This window comes from Cuculus canorus, chromosome 2 (assembly GCF_017976375.1).
Source record: "Cuculus canorus isolate bCucCan1 chromosome 2, bCucCan1.pri, whole genome shotgun sequence".
NCBI lineage: Eukaryota > Metazoa > Chordata > Aves > Cuculiformes > Cuculidae > Cuculus > Cuculus canorus.
In genome coordinates this window covers 53,668,818-53,683,566 of record NC_071402.1, presented here as the reverse complement: position 1 = coordinate 53,683,566, position 14,749 = coordinate 53,668,818, and the positions used below count along the sequence as shown (strand labels likewise).

The 14,749-nt window shown below is 38.1% G+C and overlaps 1 protein-coding gene across 1 annotated transcript in view; it reads left to right on the top strand.

The window, feature by feature from the left end:
* Window positions 1-14,749, top strand: part of LAMA1 (laminin subunit alpha 1) — a 104,243-nt gene that overhangs the window by 32,173 nt on the left and 57,321 nt on the right. The window contains exons 4-11 of the mRNA XM_054057816.1: window positions 323-565; window positions 3,199-3,378; window positions 6,286-6,375; window positions 6,843-6,960; window positions 8,046-8,224; window positions 9,686-9,791; window positions 11,432-11,592; window positions 14,444-14,584. Coding sequence (XP_053913791.1) covers window positions 323-565; window positions 3,199-3,378; window positions 6,286-6,375; window positions 6,843-6,960; window positions 8,046-8,224; window positions 9,686-9,791; window positions 11,432-11,592; window positions 14,444-14,584 — 1,218 coding nt within the window. The remainder of the gene's footprint in view (window positions 1-322; window positions 566-3,198; window positions 3,379-6,285; window positions 6,376-6,842; window positions 6,961-8,045; window positions 8,225-9,685; window positions 9,792-11,431; window positions 11,593-14,443; window positions 14,585-14,749) is intronic.

Here is a 14,749-nt window from a genome sequence, read left to right as displayed (position 1 = left end):
AATAAATTTCAGCTACTACATTAACACAGAACGATGCACTGAATACATTTGGTCCTCTTTTAGTCACATTCATAAATGTGGTGTTGTAACACTCAATGACTTTTGACCTAAAATGGTACATATTTCTGTTAGCGAGAGATTAGACTGGCGTTTTGCCAAAAGTTTGTGCAAAAATTTGATCCACATTCACTGCACCAAATTTTACCCTCTTCACAGGCAAAAAATATACTGCTTTTAAATTTTGAGTTTAGTACCCACTTGGCTTCTAGTGACCTTTTGCAGCGTAATGAACTGTTAAAGTTTTCTTTGTGCATTTTTTTAGGTCTTTCAAGTTGCATATGTCATCATCAAAGCTGCTAATGCTCCACGACCTGGAAACTGGATTTTAGAACGCTCCATAGATGGCATAGAGTTCAGACCATGGCAGTACTATGCAATTAGTGATACTGAATGTTTAACTCGTTATAATATTACACCAAGAATTGGGCCACCAACTTACAAGAGAGATGACGAAGTGATCTGCACCTCCTATTATTCCAGACTAGTTCCCCTGGAACATGGAGAGGTATGTTGGCTTTTGAACTTGTGCTTTATGAGTAAGAATATGGACTGATAGCAGTTTGAAAACTGTTGGATTACGGTTACAGAGTTCATCACCCTCAGGACTACCACATGATCTGTTTCCTTCTTTATTGCCATTGTATTCACACCAAACACCACTATAGCAAACTTTTAAATGTTGCGATGAAACGTGTCTTTAGTTCTAAGTATTCCCATTACTAAACTCTTTGTTCTCTCTCTCCACATAATTTGATGGTAGCTATTAGTTGTGATTTATTAGTTGCTTTATCCTGAAAGACTATAATAGAGGCTCTGTGTTTTGCCAGGTTTTTCATTTAATAAAGTAACTCCTGTGTTAGGAACACCTGCTTGTTTGAGATAAAGCTGCAAACACTGTTGAAGTGCTTGGCACAGCTGGAGCTCCTAAACAAGCCTTGGCATTGTTTCAGGGATGTGGCATAATTAAAAGAGCTGTGAGTTCTGCAGCCTCACTGCTGATGGTTCTTTCTTTTAACAAACCATATTCATGATACATATTACATAGAGGCAGCCACGTAATGAAATGATACATTAAAACCAGCAGTTGTTCTATTGTGAATGCCATAATGTAAGAGCATGATAATAAATGTAGCATTATCCCACGGAGAATGTTAGTAACTCTTGTTTAATAGAAGCCAGTATGTTTTAATTGCTTGGTTAAAAAATTACTTGAGTGTATGCAGCTAAGGGCTAAAGTGTGTCAAACCTCTTCACATGAAACTTAAAACTATGTTTCAGCAACAAAAAAAATAATGCAAATCAGTAACATCCAGTCCTGTTCATTTCAATGAAGTGTTTATTGTGGTGATGTAGCCATATGCCCCACAGATCAGATGAAACAGACAAAGAAACTTGAACTGTCTCTCCCCTCACTTAACCAGAAAGCCCTTAGGTTGACTCTCTGTGAACCGTGTCTTTTGTAATGTCTGTCTGATAGGCCATACAATTCCAAACCCAGGAATACCAGAGATTCAGTTTGGTGATGTTTTTTGTTCATTTATTTTACTTGACGTATGCAGAATTAATCGGGTGATACTACCCAGAACATTGCTTTTTTTTCCTGAACGCAGTAATAGAAAGACATAAAAAATGACAGAAATTAATTGCTGTTCACTACATAAAAGTTGTCATTCACAAAAGACAGGCTGCTCCTTCGTGGCTGGAATGGCAGGCAGACAGCAGTATTCCCTACATAGAGTATCTCACAACCAACAGTAGGTGGTGGTGATTGGTAAAATCACGACCAATAGTGGTCTTCAAGAACAGCTGATTGAACATCTGACAGAAATCTAGTAAATCTTGCTATGGGGTAGGAAATGGACTAGGATAATTCTCTGTATTTTTATGAGACCTGAATATTCTGTAAGTTGATGTTAATTTGCAGTATTAGAGCTGGAAAAAGTTTGGGTTTCATGATTGTTGTTCAGCAGTTAGAAAATGGATGATGGTTAGTTTCCCATGGTTCTATCAGAAAAGTGAAGTTTTTTGAACGTGGTGTATTAGAATATTTGGAAGGAATGGTGGTAGCTCATAAATTGCAAAATCATAATGTTGCAAGTGTGAACTCCATTACCAGTCTCTGTTTGTATGTCTTTAAAATAAGACAGTTACTGTCTAGGAAGCCCCTATCTCCAGAACAAAATTAAACTCTTAATATTTAGAAATATTTTCAGAGGAATGATTTAACAGTGCTGGACAAAGGCAAAATTAAATTCAAGAGTAGTATATGAGACAAAATTACTCCTCATAAATGAGGATCTGTCATACACTCTAAAATGTAGCTGACAAGACCAAAGCATGTCCCCTTATTTGTTGTTGTCACCGGGTGAACTGGTTTAACATTTATTTGTGGCCTCATTTTTCAGTTTCTTCCATAAAAAGGGAGCTGCATGGTCATATGAGACTAAATTCTTGTGTGTTCCTAAGTTGGTTTGGAAAGACAGAAGGGGCTGTGCAATAATAAATAATAAATTGTGCAGCTTAATACCAAAAGTCATCTTAGTGGGGCCAATTAGGATTGTGCAAGTAAGATGGGAGGCCAGATCTTTTGATTTGTGGTGGCAGCCCCTTGTTTTTAAATGTCAATTGTGTTGTGACTTCTCACTTGGCTATTGTATCACTGAGGACTCCTTGCTGATGGGGCAACCTTGTTCCAGCAAGGTGTAGGATTAACGATCCCAGACTGAGCATGTGCACCATATTACGTTTTGCAATAAAATCTTTATAAATTGTGGTGGGGAAATCTGTAAGGATAGAACTGTGCTTATGGTCAGTTACATGTTCCATCTCAGTAAGGGAGAGGAGTAATGACCAGGGCTACTATGGACTACCCTTGGGTTCTGTTTTTCTCTTTATGCTATCTCTGCAAAAGTCCAGGAGACTTGAGATTATGATGAGCTGAGTGTGGTGGTTTCAGAACTGCAGGACAGGAAGCAGGATGATTAAGAAAAAAGAATTCCAGGTAGTTTAATGTCCCACCATGCTGAATTGCTGGAAAGCAAGCTTAGAACTTCTACGTTTTTAATTCTCATACTAAGATATTTGTTATTGCAAATGAATCACAAATATGTTTATAATTAAGCCAGTCCCTCTTTCTAGATTCACACGTCACTGATCAACGGTAGGCCTAGCGCTGATGATCCTTCACAACAGCTTTTGGAATTTACTTCTGCACGATACATTCGTCTACGACTGCAGCGTATTAGAACTCTTAATGCTGACCTCATGACTCTCAGCCATAATGATCCTAAAGAACTAGACCCCATTGTTACCAGAAGGGTAAGCTGATTGTTCATAAATGTTTCATAGATGATGGGAGAGTCTTTTCTGATCTGTTTGAGGAGGAGGCATTACCGGATCCTTGCCATTCACAAAGTTATTCTGATAGGTTATTAAATTCTTGCCTTCTCTTTGATGTTAACAATACCTTGTCAGAAACGACTTTGAAAAAATGCTTTTTAGAGGTTGTTGGTTTTTTTTTTTATTTGTTTGCCTTTTGTTGTAGTTGTCTATGTAAATAGTTTATGCCAGGAACAGTGTTTATAATGCTTCATCATCAAAATAAAAAATACGGTTTAACTGATTAAAATGCCAGTTGAGGTTGTTCTTGATGCAACTGCAGTACCTCTTCTGATGTTTCAAGGATTTCAGGAGCCAGTGCTCTGGTTCATAAAAATATAATAATTGCTTGAAAACCTAGCCATTTTGAATTTTGATTTCTAATGAGACTTGATTCTTCATTTTTTTAAGGCTGTTGTAATTAATTTTTTTAAAGCCCAAGAATTAATAATAAGGTAAAACATGAAAACATGTAAAACGCTCAGAATTTTGAGAGTATTGACTGATCGTTACATATTTGATATTGAAACTTGGGAAACTGAAGCACCAAGCACTTAGGGTGAGTCCTTCAAGCTCTCACAGAAATTCAGTGTTGGACCCCTTAACATTAGTGCTCTTCAGTATTTCTCCTTTGTATTTTGCTGTTGTGATCCTCTTCCATACTAGCCTTAGACCCATAGGTTAGGACACCTGTGGCTTCAAGTTTTTTTCTGTGGTGGTAGGCTTCTGATAAGGACAGAAGAATATGAGAAGTGTTTCCTCTTCCTTTTCAGCAGCTCTTTGCATTTAAGAACATCTGCAGGCAATTCCTCTCTGCATAGCAACAGGGCTCTTGCAGTCTTAGCTTCTCCAACGCAGGGGGTCCTTGTGCATTAACACTGCTTCTTCTGCGAGATTTGGTTGGGTTGCTGGGTACAGAAGGTTCAAAGGAACCCGGACTTGGATGTGATTTGGTGGGTACTGTCGTGGTAGCCCACTCTTGCCTTGATCATGGAGTTACTCACTCTGCTGTAGCATTTCTGAAGTGTAAAATCTGGACATTCTGCTCGTTTTGTCTGCCCTATACAGGAATTGCAAGCATCAGGGCTGCAAGTGCAAAATATTGTGCCTGGCTGGAAAATGGGGAATGCACAGCCTGAATAAGATGTTCCTGTGGATTAGGGTGGTTCACATTTAGGTCTCTTAACAGCAATATTCTGTAATATGTAATGTGAATAAATACACCTGAAAAAGAAAGACTTGACATGGAAGCATAAAGACAACATAACAGCTGGGAAACAAAGGTGCTGAGGACAAGCATTCCTATTGTTTTTGTAACACACACAGTTGTGCAGTCCAGGGCTTAGTACTACCCTACCTAGCACTGCTTGGTGCAGTTTTGCATGAAAAGCTGCATGACTTCATTTTCATAATATATATGGGTTTTATTGGGCAAGGTTCCCAAATCCTGATATCTCACCTTGTGCCTCATTGTGCAGCCAACGACAACCAAGATGATTGCTTTCAGCTTTCTGGACTGTGTTTTTATTGTTTTTGAAGAACTTGCATCCAGTTGTTGGTATCAATTGTCAGTTTCTTGTGCATAGTCTTGTAAAAGGGCCGATGCAGAACTTTTCTGAGTGTTCAACAGCACTTTTATTTCTGTTTTCTATTTATCTATTTCTGTTTGTAGCATTTGGTTAGCATTGGGCTCTTGTTCAAGCTGTAGACAGCTGCTGTGAGCCATACATTGTGAGTTTTAAGAAAACAAAACAAAGGAGATGAAAGAAATGTAATGAGCTCCTTCCCTTACTAAGAAATATAGCTCTGCTTTTGTCCTTCTACTTTTCTCAGTTTGGACCTCTTTCTCTGTAGTTTAGGACTTGCTGTTCGTGTTAAGTCCCTGAATGTTTTTTTTGCAATTCAAACCTGTAACATTAAAAAATACTAAAATGCAAAACATAATAAAAAACCTAAAAGTATAAAAAATTAAGTACGAAATCAAAGAGTGTGGTTTTCTCCAGACTCTTTCTGTTTTCTTCAGAGAAACAACAGCCCAGGAGTCAGCATGCCTGACCACCTAGGGCCACCTCCTCTTCCTGAACCAGATGACTGCAGGATTCTTAGGTCTGAGTCTTGAACTCTTTCCTTAGAAGTATCCTCAAGAAGTGTTTCCTTTTCATTCCCCTGCTGTACATGCTTCTGAGGATACAAACAGGCTAATCATGTGGACACTGCTGCCATAACTGAACCCAGATGGTTATTCCTTGTCTCTTCCTTGCCTTATGTATGTTGCTTTTACTCACCACCTGGCCTTATTAATGGATTGTACTCTGCTGTATCATCAATTCTTAAGCTAAGAATTTGGGTAGAACAGTAAACTGCAGACACACTAGTAGCAAAGAGCAGGTCTGCAAGGAACTGCACAAACCGGTTTTAAGGGAGAGCAGAGTTCCCATTTTTAAGAGAACATACTCTTACTCCTCAGACTGAAATTAAAATATAGCAATTTTTTATGCTTCATGGTTTCTTCTAGGGTGAAAAAAAGGATTTTTTTACAAGTAGATTTTGGCTGAGGTCAGATTCGCTGGTCTTTCTGGAAGCTGAGGAATTGTGTGTGCTTATTTAAAGTTAAAAGTCAGTTATAGTTTCGTACCAGTGAGAAGAAAAAAAGGGAGGGGGTGTGTGAATTCACAAACCAGAAAGTTTCCTTGAGTGGCAAAATTTCAAAGCTTCTTTTATTTTCTTGGCATTTTTCAAGTCACAGAACAGTTGAATGCCAGTATTTTATTTCCAGAGTAGAGGGAGGAGATGTAAATACATGTAAATGTCTTTTATTCATCCCTTTTTCAACTTTGTTTTTTGTAGTACTACTATTCAATAAAGGACATCTCTGTTGGTGGCATGTGTATTTGTTACGGCCATGCTCGAAGCTGCCCGCTGGATGAAATCACAAAGGTATTCTTTAATCTCATTGATTTATTTTCACAAAACAACTTTTCCAATTTAAAAAAAAGAAAAAAAAAGTACTTGCTTAAGGACAGTGAGAGAGAAGAGGCTAAAAGAGATGTTACAGTATGGTGTACACAAATTATGTGTGATAATTTTCTTCCTTTTTTGTGTAAGTGTATCTGGGTCTCTGGTAATGTAACCTCCTTGAAGTAAACTCTTTTTCTTTGGCATTAAATTTAAACAATTCAAGGGGCACAAGAAATAGTCTCTCTTACTACAGTGGATTATTCTCTTCTAGAAAGACTGTTCCCCAATGGTTGATTTAGTGTGTTTTAGCAGTCTAATGCTAATTCAGTGATATTTGTGGGTCTTGATATTTATTTGAGGAGGTCTGATATTAGGCAGACTTTTGGCAAAATTGATTACCTTATCCACCAAGAAATATTTCAAGAAAGCAAATTTTTTGTCCTTAGAAATTGCAATGCCAATGTGAACATAACACATGCGGAGAGAGCTGTAACAAGTGCTGTCCAGGCTACCACCAGAAACCATGGAGACCAGGAACCATTTCTGCTGGGAACAAATGTGAGAGTGAGTAGGCACAGACGTTTTATATAGTTTCATAGAGGCTTATTATGTTCTTGCTTGAGGTTGCTTTTCATACAGATCTATATTAATTCCCAAGGAAAACCAACAAACTATTAACTGTCTTCATGAGATTGTTTATAGAAGACCTACTTCTAATCGTTGCTGTTAAAATTGTTTTAAGAATTCTATTCAATATGACTTTGGCTAGCGGAGTTGTTGTGTAGTAAAGCTTTCAGAGTCTCTTTTTCAAAGAGATTCAGGGATTTATCATAGTCCTGTAAACACTAGCAGATTTGCATCAATCATTTTGTTAGCTATTTGAAATGCAAATTTCTTACGTTGATCGTAAATGTTGTCAGATAAACAACTTTGTTCTTGATAATAAATTTTTCGAAAGAAACTCCTCATTGGCCAGTTTCAGATTGTCTGACAGATTGACTTCAGCCGTGCCAGTAGAGCTGAATATGTTGCTCAGGCTAACTAGTGCATTTTCTCTCTTCACATTGCTAATGCATAGAACAAGTTGCAGACAATTAAGAACCAATTAGATAAAATTTAGAGTGGTGAAAGGAAAAGTAGTCGTTTTCGTTGAAGTCTTTGTACATGTCACTCTTTGGAAAGTAGGTGTTTATGAGTGTATGGATCAAATTATCCTCTAACTAAATCAAATTCATACTTGTATACTGGTATTGTTGACTTCTCAGACTTTTGTCTGTTATACAAATAACAGAAAAATTAGGAAGATTCTTCTGTAATGCTGAGGACATAAAATGAAAGAACAGTTAATTGATAGTAGCACACATCGCTATCAACATCAGTCCTGACAGGATTGTCTTAGCGGGATCTACAGGACACTGTTAAAAATGGTGCTTTAAAGTAGTGATGGTGGTTTTAAAATGTGCTTACTTGCTAGTCAATATCATGTATCAAGACTTCCAAAGCATACAGCATGACTAAATGGAAAAAAAAGCACAATTTTGAGATAAATTAATATACTCTTCTACATATATTTTCTCTTTGAAAAGGATGTTACAGGAAAAGTTATACAATGTTAATAAGAAATGGATATGTTTTCCATTCCTTCTCAGAGTGCAATTGTCATAACAAAGCAGAAAATTGTTACTACAATCAGAGTATTGCAGATCAGAAAAGGAGCATGGATATTCATGGCCAGTATATCGGAGGAGGCGTGTGTTTAAACTGTACTCAACATACTACTGGGATCAACTGTGAAATGTGTGCTGATGGATATTTTAGACCACACAAAGTAAGATTTGGAAAATACTATTCTAATGTTACAACATGATACGGTGATGTGTATTGCATCTCATTTTAATTAATTATTTTTTTTTGCTTGGACAATAGCTAAAAACTATAGAGGTTTTTTATAGATTACATACCACTGAAGCTTATAGAGAAAAACATACAATATTTGTCCAGTTGTGTAGGAGGACAGGTAAAGAAATTGGAGAAGAAAAGAATTAAGTGAAGATGAAACTTGAAGTCATAGTGTGGAAATGTAGATATTCTGATAGTAAACCCATTTCTCCTGTTGATAAAGCTCTAAAAAGTGCCAATATTGAAGTTTTAGTGTTTTAAGAAGGGCCGAAATTGAATACTATCTTATATCAGCCCGTTTCAACCACTGTTAAAATGGACAGTTAAACAGTTCTAAGATAAGACTCCTTGTCTCATGAGTTGTTGCAACAAATATTCTTCTTTTTCTTGACGTCATTATTATAGAACATGTGCTCTCTGAGCCTGTGTACTTTCCAGTTTAATTGACAAGTGTCACTTTTTGGAAAAATGACCTAGGCTCCACAAAAGACATGTTAAGACATAACTAGTGAAGTTACACATATGAACTTCCTGCGGAGTTAGAGGTCTGAGTATAACGAGACATACTGAATGAAATTTCTACCCTACAAAGTCTTGCTTGGGCAGGTTCATGCATATTTTGGAAAACCCATGCTTTAGAAATACAGCATAAATCGGTGCAGACACAAGAGTGAGTCTGTAGAAGCATGGTTAGACAGCAGATACAGCTCATCCAAAGAAGTAAACTGGAGCTGAGACGATTGTATGATTCGCTTGCTGTAAGAGGCATTGAAGAAAAGTCTGCAATCAACTGTAGCAAATAAATGTGTGTCTAGAGGGTAGTTACTTATCTGCTCAACAAATGAGGTACTTTAAAGGAAAGGTTTCCCTGAAAGGAAAGAAAATCCTCGTTATATAAATTGTATCACCTTATATTTCAAAGATGTGTGGATCATGAAGTCAGAATAAATCTTTCTGAATATATAATATGTCCTTCCATTGAACACAGAGCCAAGGATTTCTTTCATTTTCTTTCTCTTTGAACCAGAGTGTCTTTGCAAAAAGCATCCATTTTTGTCTTAAACATTTCCATAATCTTTGGCAAACCATCACAGTGGTTAATTGCTGTTACCTAAAAAGAAAAGTCTGTTTAGGCTGAAGATATTGGATTTCAGCTTCCAGCCATTAGCAGTTACTATACGTATGCCTTTTGTTCCCATATTTAAGGGGTTTTTAGGCTGCGATGCTCTGATCTTCTGTTTGCTAAAATTAAATGAGTCCCTTGATCTGCATACTAGCTTTTCCAGTCTTCATTCATATTAGTACTGGTAATCCCAGACAGAAGCAGATGCAACTTTACTTTTGCCAGTTAATAATGCGAGACTTTGACATAGATCATCGTGTTTTATAGGTTTCTCCCTATGAGGATCACCCGTGCTATCCCTGTGACTGCGCACCATTTGGCTCTCTGAGTTCTGTCTGCATTAAAGATGATCACCATTCTGACTCACAGCATGGTAAAGGAGTGGGAAGTGCCTTTTTTCTAAACTTCAAATATGGCTGTGTTGCTGGATGTTGAGGTTTGAGGGAACCCTAGCTACTTGTGAAGGTGATCAGGCCCGGTCAGCATGGGTTTAGGAAAGGCAGGTCCTGGCTAAGTAACCTGATCTTCCATGATAAAGCAACCTGCTTAATGAATGAGGGAAAGCCTGTGGATGTTGTTTACCTAGACCTTAGTAAAGTCTTTGACACCATTTCCCACAGCATTCTCCTGGAAAAACTGGGTGCTCATGGCTTGGATGAATTTTCACTGGGCAAAAAAAATAGCTTGATGGTCAGGCTTGAAGAGTTGTGGTGAATGGAGTTAAATCCTGTTGGCAGCCAGACACAAGCTGTGCTTCCCAGGGCTCAGTGTTGGGGCTGGTTCTGTATAGTATGTTTATCGATGATCTCGATGAGGGGATTGAATGCTCCCTCAGTAAGTTTGCAGACACCAAATTGGGTGACAGTGTTGATTTTCTTGAGGGCAGGAAGGCTCTACAGAGGGATCTGGACAGGCTGGATCAATGGGTTGAGGTCAACTGTATAGGGTTCAGCAAGACTAAGTGTTGCGTCCTGCACCTGGGTCACAACAATCCCATGAAATGCTACAGGCTTGGGAATGAATGGCTGGAAAGCTGCCCAGCCAAAAAGGCCCCGGGGGTACTGGTCATCAACTGGCTGAACATGAGCCAGTGGTGTGCCCAAGTGGCCAAGAAGGCAACAACATCCTTGTTTATACCAGAAATGATGTGGCCAGCAGGACTAGGGAATTGGTCACCCTCCTGTACTCAGTGCTGATGATGCTGCACCTTGAATACTGTGTTTGGTTCTCAGTCACTCAGTACAAGAAAGACGTTGAGGTGCTGGAGCATATACAAAGAAGAGCAATGAAGCTGGTGAAGGGTCTGGACCACAAGTCTTGTGAGGAACGGCTGAGAGAACTCTGGATGTTTAGTCTGGAGAAGAGAAGTAGAGGGAGGAGACTGTTGCTCTCTACAACAACCTGAAAGGAGGCTGTAGTGAGGTGGTGTTGATCTCTTCTCCCAAGTAACAGTAGGAACTGAGGAAATGGCCTCAGGTTGTGCCAGGGGAAGTTTAGGCTAGATATTAGGAAATATTACTTCATTGAAATGATAGTCACTGGAACAGGCTGTCAGTGGTTGAGATGCCATCCCTGGAGGTATTTAAAAGATGTGGAGTTGTGGTGCTTAGGGACATGATTTAGTGGTGGACTTGGCAGTGCTAGATTTATGGTTGGACTCGATGATTTAAAGGTCTTTTCCAACATAAATGATTCTGTGATTCTTTCCCTGTATGCGTTCTTATGTCAAGAAGATGGATTCTGACTATATAAAACAATATAAGGATTGAGATCTAATGCTGTTGCTTATGAATGCTGTTACAGATGTCACAAAACGTATGTTGCTGCAGTTTCTGTGCATCTGGTTCTCTAAACAGGAAAAATAGATGGCGAGATTGACATTATGCCAAGTATCTGTGTGGAATATGACATGGAGTGTAATAAAAAAGGAATGCTAAATCACTTGCATCCTCTGAGACATCTTGAGTCCAGCCTACTGTTTTTATTTAGTTTTTCTGTATTTTTGCTTTCAAGGGACTTGGCCAGGTCAATGTCAATGCAGAGAAGGCTACACGGGAGAAAAATGTGATCGTTGTGCATTTGGGTATCGGGGATATCCAAACTGCCAGCGTTGTAACTGCAGCCTGATTGGTAGCATTAATGAAGATCCATGCACAGAACCTTGTCTTTGCAAAGTGAGTGTTAAACTGTCATTTTTGTTTAAAATCAAATCTGTAGATTGATTTGTAAGCTCCTTTTTAATAAGGGAAACAACTTCATTACGTGGAGAGATCAATTCTTTTATAGGAAGTAACTGGAGTAACTGTACACCTGACGGTGTAGAACTTAAAATTACTGTTCTCTGTACTGAAAAATATGACAATTTATGTTGAATAGTTCTGTATGTTACTGATACAATATTTTCTACAATAATGGGCCAGACAGACATTATAATCAAAAAATACCTGCACATGTGTTAGGGAGAATCACAGAGAGAATGACAGTATGGCTGTCTGGGCTTGGGTTTAGGGATGAGCTGGTATTTCTTTTCAAAGTCACTGATTTCTTGTAAAGAAAAGATGTGTTTATAACATCTGCTTTGTGTGAAGAAACAGCATGCATTTGGAAAGAAGTATTGGAACAATTGCATTAGATGTATGTATGAAATATGATTTAATTACAAAAATATAAACCATCAGAAAATGTTTAAAAAGAGAGCAGTTCTGCAGCCTTCTTTTATTTTTGGTAAATATCCAAATGCTTTGAAATATCTTGCAGCTGTAGATTCTGCTGAGCTTTATTGCAGAGCTATATGTCAATATATAAAGAATTGCACTTAATTTTTTGAACCTAATGTTAGATAGTAGTTTATGTATTTGTTGCCAAATATAACAGTCAACAGGAGCCAAAATCCCCATGGTTTGTTTGACAATTTTTTTGAAACTTATTAGTCCTTTTGCATAATTTTTTTGATCGAAAATGTCAAGCATAGAAGTAACCAGAGTCTGTAAGAAAGAAAATGACCAATTTAAATATGAAAAAGGAGATAGAACCAGTTGCCTGATTTTGAGCTATAGTAACACCATCAGTTGATGGAGCTAACTGGTGAAAATGTTGGTATAGACGAATGAGAAACTGTCCCCTTTGCTATTGTGGGCATGAGCCTGACATGCAGAAATCTTAGGCCAGATCACTTGAGAGTGTCACCAGCCAGCAGTGCACCTATAGAAATGAAAGGAAGGAAGGAAGGAGAAAAGTTGTGCGCTACAAATATCAAATGACGGAGGTGGGATTTCTAAGCCTATGAACACAGTAGTGCAAGCTATTCATTTTTATACTCTGAATTTTGTAATATTTGATCTTTTGGGAAACATTGCTCTTGAGGTCTAGTCATTGGGCAAGATTTTTACTTTTCATTAAGAAAAAAATAATTTCCGTCTAATAATGTTACGGAGACAAAGTGAAATGTGTGATCCAAGTGTATCCTGCAGACTGAGAAAAAAAGCTCAAAAGAGCATATAAGTATTAGTTCTGTAAAAAAATCAGGCTTTAAAAATCTCATTATCTCAACAAGCCCTTTCAGATTTTTTCCAGGTTTGGATATTAACAAATTGAAAGCAGTCATTCTCAGCCTTTTAGTCAAAGCTAGGGATCATGATTTTTTCATATAGTTTGCAAAGTTCATATTTCACTTGCAAAAGAACATAGCCCACCTGTTTAGAGAGGTTTTATGTGAACTTGGCATGCAGAACATGGGTCCAGAAGAAGAGACGGTGGTAGTGTTGCCAACAAAGGTCTCAAATTTCTCTGAAGTAAGCATGAAATTTGCTTCACGGAACCAAATCTGATCTAAGTCTGGAATCAGGAGCCATCTTTTTGGATGAAGTTACCCTGCTTCTAAAAGCTGAATTTTGTCCGCAAGCTTTGCATTTCAAATTGCAATGCAGAACTGGTAAAGGCCTCTTCAAAATAGATAGGTATGCTACAATGCATGTCCTGCAGTTCTGGTGTCCTGACCATAAGTATCAGGGAACTGTGTGGGTGCTCTATAAATTTTCTTTGCTTTTGTAGCAGAGTTTTGCCATAGTGGAAAACAAAGGTTGAGATGAGGGAGTGATGTGCATCCAGATCTTGTCCTAATATGAAACTGGCACATGATCAGAAACTTGTCCCTGGCAATGGGAAATGTTCTGTATCTTACTGGGTAGAAGTACCCATGGAGATTGACTACTATTTACACACCTTTTTTGGCATTTACTGTTTTTCCCTACTGGTAGGCTTGTCAGCAGCAATTGTCTAAACTTTTTTAATAACTAACTACAAATTTTACAAGAAGAAAGTTTGATGTTCTGTTTTTGGATTTTTTGTAAATTCTGTGTTGAAAGAGGTGTGTAGCAGTATGCTCTGAACTACCTGCTTCTCATGGTAAGGAGGCAGCAAAAAAGTGAGAGCAGCTGAAGGAATAGAGCACTACTTCTTTTGGAGTAGGAATTTCTGGACCTTAACTACAGCATATTAGGAGGAAGAGCTGCCAGCTAGCGTAACTGTATCTAGTGTTCCTCCAGGAAGAGGTGGCAGGAGTGGTAGGAATCACAAGGTAAATATTAATAGATGGTTGAGGAACTGTTGTCTTGAAGCTGGCTGTAGTAGTTTCATGAGCCTGGCCTTAAAAGTGAGCTATGTTGGATGAAAAATATATGGATTCAGTAAACATGGGAACTTTTCTCCGGAGCAATATACAAACTCAGACTAAAAGAGTCAAGCAAGCTGGCAGAAAGTTTTCAAACCCTGCCTATGTGCTAAAATTTCACTGCAATTAGAGACCTTGCCAGGGCATGTTTAGATTTTAATGAACTGTCGAATTCCTATGAATTTTTCCAATCAGTTTTAGTTTTAAGCTCTAAGTCTTATTCGATAATACTACTGTGCTGAAATCTCTCTTATTTTATAACTTTCTAAATGCTATCATGCCTAAATCCTGTCTAATCTACTGTGTTTTTACCATAATAATGCTGATGCAACCCAAATGTTATATGCCATTGACAGGAAAATGTTGAAGGTGAAAACTGTGATCTCTGTAAATCAGGGTTCTACAATTTGCAAGAAAGAAATCCTCAGGGCTGCACAGAGTGTTTCTGCTTTGGGGTTTCTGATGTCTGTGACAGCCTAACATGGCCCATCAGTCAGGTACTTATATGTTATATCCATAACCTAATATTCTTTCCTCAGGCTGCTTCAAAATGTACTGTGTTTCTCTTTGACATGCACCCAGGCTAGCTCGAAATTCTGGCATGTGTCTACTTACAGAGGAATGTATTTTCAGTGTTATTGTGCTGTTGTGATGTAGTCAGC